Source organism: Neofelis nebulosa (assembly GCF_028018385.1).
Source record: "Neofelis nebulosa isolate mNeoNeb1 chromosome Y unlocalized genomic scaffold, mNeoNeb1.pri SUPER_Y_unloc_1, whole genome shotgun sequence".
In the NCBI taxonomy this organism is placed as follows: domain Eukaryota; kingdom Metazoa; phylum Chordata; class Mammalia; order Carnivora; family Felidae; genus Neofelis; species Neofelis nebulosa.
In genome coordinates, this window is record NW_026691917.1 from 157,224 (window position 1) to 170,430 (window position 13,207).

Consider the following 13,207-nt stretch of genomic DNA (forward strand, 5'->3'; position numbering starts at 1 on the left):
TCTCAGTCTGTGGGTTGAGCCCCACGTCGGGCTCTGGGCTGACAGCGTGGAACCTGGAGACTGCTTTGGATTCTGTTTCCCTCTCTCTCTGCTCCTCCCCTGCTCATGCTGTGTCTCTGGGTCTCTCGAAAATAAATAAATAACTGAACAGAAGATAACGACGTTTTCAAGTATCAATCAATGCAGTGTAAAAAAACATTCCCATCTGCAAAAGTCCATTTACAAATGAGAAGATTCTAGCTGACTTTCAGTTAGAAAGATTAATTCTAATGCAATAAAACATATAAGATGTCAAGTAAAAGAACCATAACAGAATTCAGTAAATGCCTTACACCCAAGTAAGATACTCAATAAAACATGCTTACACATTGACAACCGTATTTGGCAATACCTATTTTATGTGAAAATATATTATTTTAAGGATGAAATACATAAGATCTAATTACAGCATAGCTTTTATAGATACACACTTGTAGTTCATTCTGATGACAAGGAATGGTAATTTTAAGCCCCTATAAGGTGAAATTTTATTCTCCCATCAGAAGAAAAAAACCTCCTGTACTCATTATGTATTTTCACTCTTGTCAAAAAAAAAAAAAAAAAAAAAAAATCACAGAAACATTTTTTTTCTATTATACGAGTACTTACGAAATATCCTCTATTATACCTCGGGGCTTAGAGCCTAAAATACTACCATCTTAAAGAAGTTTCATGGCTCCTGCATTAGCAAATTTCTGAATTACATTTTTTTTTTAATTTTTTTTTTTTTTAACGTTTTATTTATTTTTGAGACAGGGAGATACACACCATGAATGGGGGAGGGTCAGAGAAAGGGAGACACAGAATCCGAAACAGGCTCCAGGCTCTGAGCTGTCAGCACAGAGCCCGATGCGGGTCTCGAACTCATGGACCATGAGATCATGACCCGAGCCAAAGTCGGCCGCTCAACCGACTGAGCCACCCAGGCGCCCCTGAATTACATTTTTAAACAATGTAACATAATTGTATAGAACAGAAAATATCGGTGCATTATATACTTTAAGTATTTTCAATGAAATTTATATTATATATAGTAAGAATAATAATTATGATATAACTCTTAGTTGTAATTGTAGTGAAAACAATTTGGCAAACTCTGAGCTTGTAACCAATGAGATAAAGACAAAGCCTTTATTGCTTTAAGCTCCTTTACTCACTTAAGTGATTAACTGCCTCCTTCCCCGGATAAATTTTTTGGATTATTCGTGTTTACATGCTAAATAGATTAAAAAAAAAAAACACAAAAACAACAACACATAGAGGAAACTACTCTCAGTTCAATAATTACAAATATTTTGAACTATGAGAAATCTTTAAAATATCCTTTGGCTTTATTTAATTATACATGGGAATAAACTGGTTTTATGTGTGTTTCATATTTGACTCTTTTTTAATTATGCAAGATGTATTAGTTCACAAAAATAACCTGGTGTTCGACTCCCTGGAACTTTCATGTATAGCTGAACTGTATTCATGCCCAGCACAGTATGACCAAGGTGGCTTAGAAGGTTTCCTGCTGATACCACACGCACAAAAGCAGGAAGTTTAGTTAGCTCATGTAGCTGCAATTTCCACCTGAAATAAAGTAACAGATCAAAAGTGTCACCTAGTGAGAATTAACCAGATATTTGAAAATACTTGTTCCAATCAGAAACACATTTAAATCTCTAAGTATTATCCTTAAGGTTAGAATTAGTAATGTATAAACTATACCAAAGAAAAGTTTCCAAAATAAGTGATTGTTAAAAAATTAAATCATAAAATTTGTAAGTTTAGTAATGAAACAATTTTTATTTTCTAATTTTTAAATTTAACGTTTCAAGAGTCCTCAGTAACAAAAATCTAATCATAAAACTTAGCAAAAATCATTTCAGAATGCTATTATTTTTAACTAAGAGTTATATGCTAGCATAAATAACAAAAAGAATGATGCTAAACAACGAATAAAAGACAAATGTAAAACCACGGAATTTCCAAACTTGTTATCTTAGCTGTACGTCATAAAAATAGAACTGGTAAACTTACTTTTTGTCATCGGAGAGGTCAATATTGGTTCCAAATTTTATGGTTTTAAAAGGTCCTTTCCTTCTTCTTCCAGAACTTTAAAAAAAAATTTTTTTTTTAAAGAATATTAAATTCCTGAATTTTGGACAGAAATACTGAATGAACACTAAAAGCTACTTACGAATCTGAAGATACGGATTCAGTATCTGAATAATCTTTATGTTGCATTCTTTTTTCATTTTCTTCCTATAGATTAGAAAAACATTCTTAGTACCTATTTCAGGCTAGTATTTCCATTACGTAAGTTAATAAAATATTTTTTCTATATGAGCACCACAGTTTCAAACTAAGCTCCTAGAGGCATACTTCACCAAAAAAATCTTGAATGTCCACACTAAATAAAATGCCAATGGCATGATACTCAACCTCCTCCATCATTTATGAAATTAATACTATAAATGTCAGGTATTACATAAATAAGAAAAACATATACCAATTCTAATTTTATTGTGGACCATCAGTGGTCTCTTAAAAATAGCAAATGAATTTTATTTTAAGCGATCTCAAGGAAATTTTAAAGAGAACAGAAAAACAAAACAAAAATAATATTAAAAATGTGGCATTTTTTTAGGGAAAAAAAAAAATTCCGGAAGCACATGCTTAACCCTAAACAACAAGACTTTATTCCCTATTTCAAAAGCAAAAAGTAAAATTTATTTCCCTATGACACTTTTCTGAAATGAAATTTATAGTTGTTTTTAAAGTTGCCACAAATTCTAAGAGATAATGGAAATAACACAAAAAACAAAATTAGGGTACAAGGTATTAAACTTTTTTATAAGTGTCAAGGAGCAAAACACATCCCAACGCAGAAATGTGTGTTTTCATACAAGTACAAATATTCTGTAGGTATACATGGTAAGAAAAATAAGATTTACCATTTTTTAAAAGATTTACCATATTATATTATGATTTTGTGTAGACAGCCTGACCTAGCCTGTGTGGATTATAGTAGCAAAATAAAGGGCATATATAGAAATTGTTTATAGTCTAATTTTTTGAGACAACACATGTACCTAAACAATAAAACGCATAGCACTAGGAAGGAACTTAAAAGCTGAATAAAAATTCATGATGCTTTTCGGAAAAAGGTTGCTATATAAATCAATACAGAAATGATGGTGAGACAAGTAGAAATGCACACTGAAAAGAATGAAATTGGATCCCTACTTTTTACCATATAAAAAAATTAATCCAGAATAGATCAATGACATAAAATTCTTACTATAAAATTCTAAAAATAAAACCCAAGAGAACTCTGTACAAGCACAAATTGGTCAATGATTTCTTACCTATGATAACAAAGATAAAGGAATCAAAGTAAGTAATAATTCATCAAAAATAAATCATGTGCTTCAAAGGAGACCATTAAAAAAGTGAAAGATAACCAGTGAACAGGGGAAGTTTCTGCAAATTAAATACTTGTGAAAGTATTTGGATAAGCCTGTAAGAAGTTCAGAAGGAGCCACTCTGTCCTAATAACTTACTAAAAAGGTGAACAAACCTAAAAATCAACTACTGTCAGATGAGAAAATGAAGTGAGGACACTTCCAACCCTGGAGTCAGGTGAATAACAAAAATCTTAACAGGAGAACAGACCTCCACAGATAACAATGCTGTGCCAGTAAAAACTTAATGTAATTGGAAATTTGGCAAACACTCAATGTTGACAGGTCTCAGAATTAAAAACTCCAATAAAGCGCACTAACCAAAATGGGAGTAGGAGTGAGAAGAGGTGGTGTGCTCCATGCTGTCAACAGCTAAACATTAAGAACAGGACACACTGAAGAGGGTGGGAAGGGTGGGGTGGAGGTAGGATGGAGAGCCAAACAAACCCACAGGGCTGTCTATGGGACAGTGGGACACTTTAGGCACAAAGACGAGAGAGGGAGAGTCTACACCTCCATACCAGGCACAGGGAACCCACAGGTGGAAAGAGTAGCTCCAGATATTTGGGTTTAAAAAACCAGAGGAGCTTAACACTGGGTGAAGTAACACCTGGAATTTTAAAAGTGAGTGATGGGGCCCCTGGGTGGCTCAGTCGGCTGAGCGTCCGACTTCACCTCAGGTCACGATCTCGCGGTTCGTGAGTTCGAGCCCCGCGTCAAGCTCTAGGCTGATGGCTCAGAGCCTGGAGCCTGCTTCCGATTCTGTGTCTCCCTCTCTCTCTGACCCTCCCCCGTTCATGCTCTGTCTCTCTCTGTCTCAAAAATGAATAAACATTAAAAAATAAATAAATAAATAAAAATAAAAGTGAGTGGGCTGGGCTCTGGGAGAGCTGAGACAGTGATGGAAAACTGGGAACAAACCTATCCTTAAAGACAGGACAACAAAAGCTCTTATAGCACAAAAGCAGCAGTTTTAAAAGTTCCTGTGGTATACTAGAGGGAGATCTGTTTACTAATCACAGAAGTGTGTTGGAGGGGCAGTGATCTTTAGAGGATATCCCCAGTACAGAAGAGAGCTGGAAAGCCTCATTTACCTCCCTCATCCAGGTACACAGACACCTCGGGGAACTAGCACAGTGTGAACAAACACTCCACCTAGCTTGCTAAAGGTGTGACCTGCCCCCAGGGCTTTCTGTGGACATGCATACTTCAACCCTGACAGCCTAAGTAGGAGACTCCTCAGCACTCTCACAGCATACAGGTACAAACCTTGCTATTACTGTGTGCCCCGTCCCTGTATTATTTTGTGAACTTGACCTCTGCAGGAATCCATCCCAAGTGGTACCCCAAGCCTGGCAGTGAGCAAAGAGACCCAAATGACGCCAACACCATCCTAAACGGACTCCTGCCCTAGGGAGAAGGAAAGATAACCAATCACACAGGCCAGTCTTGCTGCCCCAGCAGTGGGCTTGGGGCAGGTATCAGGTCTGACTACAAGGCTTGCCTATCAACTAAAGCTTCTTAGGCCACAGCAAAAACACTGCCCTATAGTTCAGTGGTATTGCATCTCTGGTAGATGCTTGGTCTGACTCAACTCACAGCCAAGGCAGCCCCAGATGAGCCCACCAATAACAAACGGACTAAAGCCAGCCCATAAGAGGCAAACAGAGCCATTGCAGACACCTGGACTGAAGGCAAACGCAGCTCAGCTACAAGAGTACAGTAGATTCTCCAGGTGCCAGATTCTGGGGAACAGGTGACAGTGCAATGCAGGGCACTACAGAACTATTCTGATAAGGACACCACTTTCAAGAGCATGAGATGTAGCTGACGTTCCTAACACAGAGAAACAGACATGGAGAGGCAGACAAAATGAGGACATAGAGAAATATATTCCAAGTGAAAGATGATGACAAATATCACAGCAAGAGAGCTAAACAAAACAAAGATAAGAATTTTTGTCTGATAGAGAATTTAAAGTAATGGTCATAAAGATACTCATTGCATTTGAGAAAAGAGTTGAGGATCTCACTGGGACCTTCAACAAAGAGACAGAAAACATAAAAAGGAACCAATCAATAACTGAATATTAAATATATAACTCAATTACTGAACTTAAAAATATTATGAGACTGAATGAACAGTTGACTGGTGGAAGGAGAGGAACAGATCAGAACTGGAGGACACAATAATCAGAAGCAATCAAGCTGAACAGGAGAGTGAAAATGAATAATACAAAACGAGAATAGATCAAAGGAACTCAGTGACATCATCAAGCATAAAAACATTAGCATTGTAGGGATCCCCAAGTGACAAGATAGAAAAGGGGACAGAAAATTTATTTGAAGAAATATTAGCTGAAAACTTCCCTAAGTTTTCACCCAGATCCAGGAGGCACTGAAAACTCCCATCAGAATAACCCAAAGAAGTCCAAACCAAGACACACAGAAATTAAAATGCAAAAAGTAGTGATAAAGAAAGAATTTTAGAAGCAACAAGAGAAAAGGAAGCAGTTACATACAAGGGAAACCCCAAAAAGCTACACGCTGATCTCTACAAGCCAGAAGGGAGTGCTGTGATATATTCAAAGTGCTAAAGAAAAAACCTGCAGCCAAAAATACTCTATCCAACAAGGCTGTGATTCAGAACAGAAGCAGAGATGAAGGTTTTCCAGACAAACAAAAGTTAAAGGAATTTATAAACGTTGCCTTAGCAATGTTACACGAAACATTAAAGGGGATTCTTTGAGTGGAAAAGAAAGATCACAGGCAGGAGTAAAAAAAGAAGGAAACACAAAAACAGTAAAATTAAGTATTATCTGTAAAAATCAGTTGAAGAGATTTACAAAATACAAAGATGAAATATATGACACTACATACCTAAATAAAATGTGGAAGAGAGAGGAGTGAAAATTTAAAAATTTTAACATTTATTTATTTTTTAAAGAGTTAGAGAGAGAAAGAGTGCGAATAGGGGAGGGGCAGAGAGAAAGGAAGACACAGAATCTGAAGCAGCCTCCAGGCTCTGAGCTGTCAGCACACAGCCTGACACGGGCTTGAACTCAGAATGGCAACATCATGACCTGAGCTGAAGTTGGATGGTCAACTGACTGAGCCACCTATGTGTCCCAAAATTGCTGCTTTTAGAATGGGTTGAAACTTAAGTCATCATCAAAAAAGAAAAAAAAACAGATAAACTCAATTCTCCAAAACAAACTGATGGTTACCTAGAGGGGAGGCTGGCTGGAATAGGTGATGGAGGTTAAGAGTACACTTAGCATGAGGAGTACTAACTAATGTACAGAATTGTTGACCCACTATAGTGTACACCCAAACTAATGTAACTTTATGTTTATTACACTGGAATTTGAAAAACCTACTTCTTAGTAACTTTCAAGTAGGCAATACAGTATTATTAATCATAATAACCATAACATATAATACACCCTTAGAACTCACTTATGACCTAAAGTTTGTACCTTCTCATCGTCTTCACCTATTTTCCCTATCTCTTGACCAATCCTGTTTTTTGTAAGGTTTTCTTTCTTTTCAGATTTCACAGAAGTGGCATCATACACTACTAATGATTTTCTGTCTTACTCCACTTACATAATGCCGTAAAGATCCACTCTAGTTTTTGCAAATGGCAGGCTTTCCTTCATAGTTTTAATGTTTTGACAGAGAGAGAGTGCAAGCAGGGGAGGGGCTAAGACAGAAAGACGCAAGAATCTGAAGCAGGCTACAGGTTCTGAGCTGTCAGCAAAGAGCCCTATGCAGGGCTCAAACTTGTGAACCGTGAGATCATGACCTCCACTGAAGTCAGATGTTTAACCAACTGAGCCACCCAGGTGCCCCTTTCCTATTTTATTTTATTTATTTATTTAATTTTATTTAATTTAATTTTATTTATTTTACATTTTATTTGTATTTTATTTAATTTAAAATTTTTATTTTGTCATTTATTTTTTATTTTTTAATTTTATTTTATTATTTTAATTTCTTTTATTATTTCATTTCATCTCATTTATTTCATCTCATTTTTTAATGTTTACTTATTTTTGAGAAAGACAGAGACAGAGCGTGAGTGGTGGAGGAACAGATAGAGAGAGAAGGGAGAGACAAAATCTGAAGCAGGCTCAAGGCTCTAAGCTGTCAGCACAGAGCCCAATGTAGCGTTCAAACATGGGAATGGTGAGATCATGACCTGAGCCGAGGTCGGATGCTTAACTGACTGAGCCACCTAGGCGCCCCCTCCTTTTTTAAATTTTAAATGCCTGAATAATATTCCATCTCTCTTTGTCTCTCTCTCGCTCACACACACACACACACACACACACACACAATCTTTATCTGTTCATTTGTGATAGACACTTAGGTTGTTTCCTTGTCTTGGTTATTACATAAGCTGTAACAAACAAGTGAGTATAGATACCTTTTCCCAAGACTGGTTTCACTTTCTTCAAACATAAACCGAGAAATGGAATTACTAGATCATATAGTAGACCTATTTTTAATATTTTGAGGAACCTCAATAGAGTTTTTATAGTGGCTACACCAGTTTTTCCCAACAGTGCACAAGGCTTCACATTATCCCATATCCAACTTATCTTTTTGATAAAAGTCATTCTATTGCCTATTAAAGTGATACGTCACTGTGGTTTTGATTCGAATATCCTTAAAGATTTATAATGTTGAGCCTCATTTTCCTGTTTCTATCTACTCTATTGTTTTTCTTTAAAGTTTTTATTTAAATTCTGGTTGTTTTTGTTGTTGTTGTTTTTGTTTTTTTAACTTACAGTGTATCATCAGTTTCAGGAGTAAAATTTGGTGATTCATCACTTACATCTAACACTCAGTGTGAGCCTCTTTTCAAATGCCTGTTAGCTAATTCAATGTCTTTGAAAAAAATGTCTTTTGGAATATTTTGTTCATTTTGTATTTAAAATAGTTTTTAAATTTTTATTAATTTTTGAGAGAAAGAATGCACATGAGCAGGGGAGGGGCAGACAGAGTTGGGGATAGAGGATCTGAAGCAGGCTCTGCACCAGTAGCAGAGAGCCCAATGTGGGGCTTGACTCAGGAAGTATGAAATCATGACCTGAGCCAAAGCTGGATGCTGAAGTGACTGAGCCAACCAGGAACTCCTATTTTGTTCATTTTAAATTGGATTGTTTCTTTTTCTCATGAGTGAACAGCTTCTCTCTATATTTCACATACTAACCCATTACTGAATGTAAGATTTGCAAACATTTTTTCTCATTCAGTAGGCTGCCTTTTGACTCTGTTGATGGTTCCCTTATATGCTTTCTTAGAAGCTTCTTAGGGGCACCTGGTTGGCTCAGCTGGTTAAAAATCCAGCTCTTCCCTTCAACTTGAACTCCACATCAAACTGCGCTAGGAGCACAGCGTCTGCTTAGAATTCGCTCTCCCTCTTTCTGTGCCCCTCCCCTGCCGGCACACTTTAAGTAAATTAACTTAAAAAGAAAAAAAAAAGAAGAAGCAGCAGCACCCTTTTAGTTTGATGTGGTCCCACCCGTTTACTTTTGCTTAATTTTGCAATAAATCCTTGCCAAGACTGATGTCAAGGAGCTTTCTCCTATGTTTTCTTAGAGCAGTTTTATGGTTTCCAATTTTACATTCAGCTCTTTAGTCCATTGAGTTATTTTTTATGTATGGTGTAAGACACATCTAATAATTTACTTATCCCTAACTGATATAATAGATAATCATTTATTCCAAATAATAACAGCAATAAGTTATTTGATTATATGTGTGCATGTCTGTAACTATATATATATTATATACACACGTATATATATGTGTATACCTGCTTATGTGTAAATGAAATGAATAATAACAAGATTCAAAAAGCAAGAACGAACAATCAGGAATAATGTGGAATTAATAAAGCACATGACTACTCCTGCAGCAATACAGTGTTATTTGGAAGTGGACCTGGATCAGCTGTTAGTGTATAGGGCAAATCTAGAGTAACAACTAAAATACAATCTCAAAAAGACTTATAACTGATAGTATAAGAAACGAGATAAAAAGGAATGCTATACGATGATCAGTAACAAACAGTAACTACAACTAATAAAAAGAAGTAACAAAATAGTAGATATAACCAACTACATTAAGACTCACTTTGAATGCAAATGAAACCTGGAGATTATAAGAGTAAAAATTTAAGACCCAGATACATGTGGTCTATAAAAAAAAACAAACCACACACAATATACATAAAAATATATACACCTTCAAAAATAAATGGATGGAGAAAGATATACCATGCTAACACTAGTCAAAAGAAAGCAGAAGAAGTTAATACTAATTTCCGACAGGTCACACTATAGAACAAGAGAGCAATCTCTCTCAAAAATAAACATTAAAAAAATACTATGGATAACTATATTCACAAATTTTATAACCTGGAAGAGATGAACCAATTCCTTAAAAAATACAATCTATCAAATAACAAGAGAAGAGATAACCTGAATGAACCAGTAACTGTTAAACAAACTGCATCAATAATTAGTAACTCTGTAACAGAAACCACCACCATGCCCAGATGAATTTACTGTTGAGTTTCACCAAATATTTAGGAAAATTGTGGTAATGAGCTACAATCTGATCCAGAAAACAGAAGCAGAGGGAACATTCTGTAACTGTATTATGAGGCCAACAGAATGATTACCCTAATACCAGAAAACATCACCAAGACATTATAAAAAACCCCACAAGAAAAGAAAACTTCAGACCAATGTGTCTCACAAACACATGCAAAAATCCTCACAAAATGTTAGCGAGTTGAATCCAACTATGTATAAAAAATAATTTTACACTATGGCCAAGTGGGATTTATCCCAAGTATGCAAAGCTGATTTAAGACTAGAAAATCAATTGCTGTAATGCATCATATTAAAGGACTGAAAAAGAAAAATCACATGATCATAACAAGTGATGCAGAAAAGCAAATTCAAACATTCATGCATGATAAAATTACTCTCAGTGAACCTGGAATACTTAGGAACTTGCTCCACATAAGATACCTACAAAAAAAACTACACCAAACATGATAATGTACAGGTGAGAAACCCAAAGCATTCCCCAAGCCCAGGAACAAAGCAAGGCTGGTTCCATCAAATGATAGTTTGATTTTTTTCTTTCACCTTCAGTAGGTGAATAAATAAATGAACTGTGGTATGTCTAGAAAACTGAATGTTATTCAGAAATCAACAAGATACAACAAGACATACAGAAAACTTAAAAGTGAAATGTGAAAAGGCTACTTTTGTATTCCAACTATACGACATTTTGGAAAAAGGGAAAACTAGAGACATAAAACATCAATGGTTTCCTGGGGCTGGTGGAAGGAAGTTATAAACAGGCAAAGGACATATAATTTTCATTAAAAAAAATAATTTTGGGATTCTGGGGTGGCTCAGGTCATGATCTCATGGTTCATGAGTTCAAGCCCCATGTCGGGCTCTGTGCAGACAGCTCAGAGCCTGGAGTCTGCTTCGAATTGTGTCTGCACCTCCCTGTTCACATTTTGTCTCTCTCTCTCTCTCTCTCAAAAATAAACATTTAAAAAAATAAAAATAAATAAAAATTTATTTAAAAGTAACAATTTTTGAAAATAAAAAATTTTTAATGTTTAGTTTTGAGAGACAGAGAAAGACAGAGCACGAGCAGGTGAGGGAGACACTGAATCTGAAGTAAGGCTCCGGGTTCCAGGCTGTCAGCCCAGAGCCCGGTGTGGGGCTGAAACTCACAAACCACGAGATCATGACCTGAGCTGAAGTAGGATGCTTAACTGAATGAGCCACCCAGGCACTCTATGAACACAGAATTTTTAGGGAAATGAAATTCTCTGTATGATACTATAGTGGCAGATACTTATAACTGATATATTTGTCCAAACCCACAGAAAGTACAAGAGCGATCCCTTAAGGTAAACTACAGACACTAGGTGATAATGATGTGTTAACTGCAGACTCACTGATTGTAACAAATATACCATTCTCGAATGTGATGTGATAATGGGGGGAGAGAAGAGGGATATATCTGTACCAATTAAAAAAGAAAATTTTTTTTTTACATTTATGTATTTTTTGAGAGACAGAGCACAAGTGGGGGAGGAGCAGAGAGAGAGGGAGACATAGCATCCAAAGCAGGTTCCAGGCTCTGAGCTGTCAGCACAGAGCCTGACAGAGGGCTCGAACTCATGAACTGTGAGATCATGACCTGAACTGAAGTCAGATGCTTAACCGAATGAGCTACCCAGGTTCCCCTCTGTACCGTCCAATTTTGTTGTGTCCCTAAAACTTTAAATATAAGACCTATTTTATAACTGAAATTTATATAAAAACTTATAAATAAATACAAGTAATTAAAAAATAAGAACATTTTATCTTCAATACCAAAGACAACAGTCCAACTTAACAATGCACAAAGAAACTTGATACACATCTAAAGAAGGTATATGTGAAGACAATTTTATACTAGTTTCAGGTATACAATATAATGTGCAAAAATAACTCCACACCCTATGCAATGCCCATCACAACTATAGATATTATCCTTCAAATTCATAGTTAAAATTAAAAGAGAAATGTGAAAAACAAACTTAATTCAAAGAAGCGTTTGAGAAATGCATTTAGTGATCTGAACACCAATTTATTTATTTTTTGAAAGAATCCACAAAATTCTATCTTAATAACTGCTAGAGGATTCCACTGCTGACTCCCTTTCTAGTAGGCCTATTAGCAACCACTCTTTGTTATGTTTTTTAAACTTCTCATATATTTTGAGACCTTATAGATTTCTACTTCTGTAGTTTAAAGACTACAAATGAATGCTCATACTGGCAGCACATATATTAAAACTGGGTCGATATAGAGAAGATCAGCATGGCCCCTGCAAAAGGATGACACAAAAATTCATGAAGCATTCCATATTTTTAGATATTTAAAAATTTGGCCACGATGGTTCATGATCAAGGTGATCTAATAGACAGTACAGAAGCCAATGTGCAAAGCTCAAAAGTACACTGATCAGTTATGTGAGCTGCTTACTATCAGAAAAAATCTTGTAAGAAGATCCGTATCCTGGTGCTTTTTAATGTTTATTTTTGAAAGACAGACAAGAGTGTGATCTGGCAAGGGGTAGAGAAGGAGACACAGAATCCGAAGGAGGCTTCAGCCTCTGAGCTATCAGCACAGAGCATGATGTGGGGCTTGAACTCATGAACTGTAAGATCATGACCTGAGCCAAAGTCAGATGCTTAACTGACTGAGCCACCCAGGTGCCCCTAAAAGTTTACCTTATTATTTGCTAATGTCATCCACAACAGTTCATCTGTACACATACTAAACCATCTCGTTCACTTTTTTAAGAGGTTAATTAACATTACTATGTTTTCTGGGGTCCCTCTCCCCAGAGAGGGACCTGTTTGTACACAAAGGGAGATTAGAGAAAACATGCTTTTGGAAAGCAAATAGGAATGGTTTCAAATGATTTAAACTTTTCATTGTTGTCCACATGTCGTTCTACATTCCTGGTGAATGATGAATGTTGCTGTCAAAATGCTGCCCCTTACCCATAAGGGTTGCTGGGCATTTGATGGCAGGAAGATTTTAAAAGCTAGACCAAAGTTGTTTTAGAATTTAGTTCTGTGAACCTGGTGATAAAGCAAAGAAAAGGTTCATTTTT

General features: G+C 36.1%; 1 protein-coding gene and 1 non-coding gene across 6 annotated transcripts in view; one reads left to right on the forward strand and one right to left on the reverse strand.

The window, feature by feature from the left end:
• LOC131503576 (lysine-specific demethylase 6A-like) overlaps positions 1-13,207 on the reverse strand; it is a 195,246-nt gene that overhangs the window by 30,357 nt on the left and 151,682 nt on the right. For all 5 annotated transcript variants that reach the window (XM_058715028.1, XM_058715026.1, XM_058715027.1 and 2 more), the window contains 3 exons: positions 2,225-2,289; positions 2,065-2,139; positions 1,466-1,614 (listed from right to left, as the gene is read on the reverse strand). In XM_058715028.1, the coding sequence (XP_058571011.1) occupies positions 1,466-1,614; positions 2,065-2,139; positions 2,225-2,289 (289 nt within the window). The remainder of the gene's footprint in view (positions 1-1,465; positions 1,615-2,064; positions 2,140-2,224; positions 2,290-13,207) is intronic.
• Positions 12,351-12,457, forward strand: LOC131503585 (U6 spliceosomal RNA). Its single transcript, XR_009257464.1, has one exon. It is a non-coding gene; the product is annotated as a U6 spliceosomal RNA (small nuclear RNA).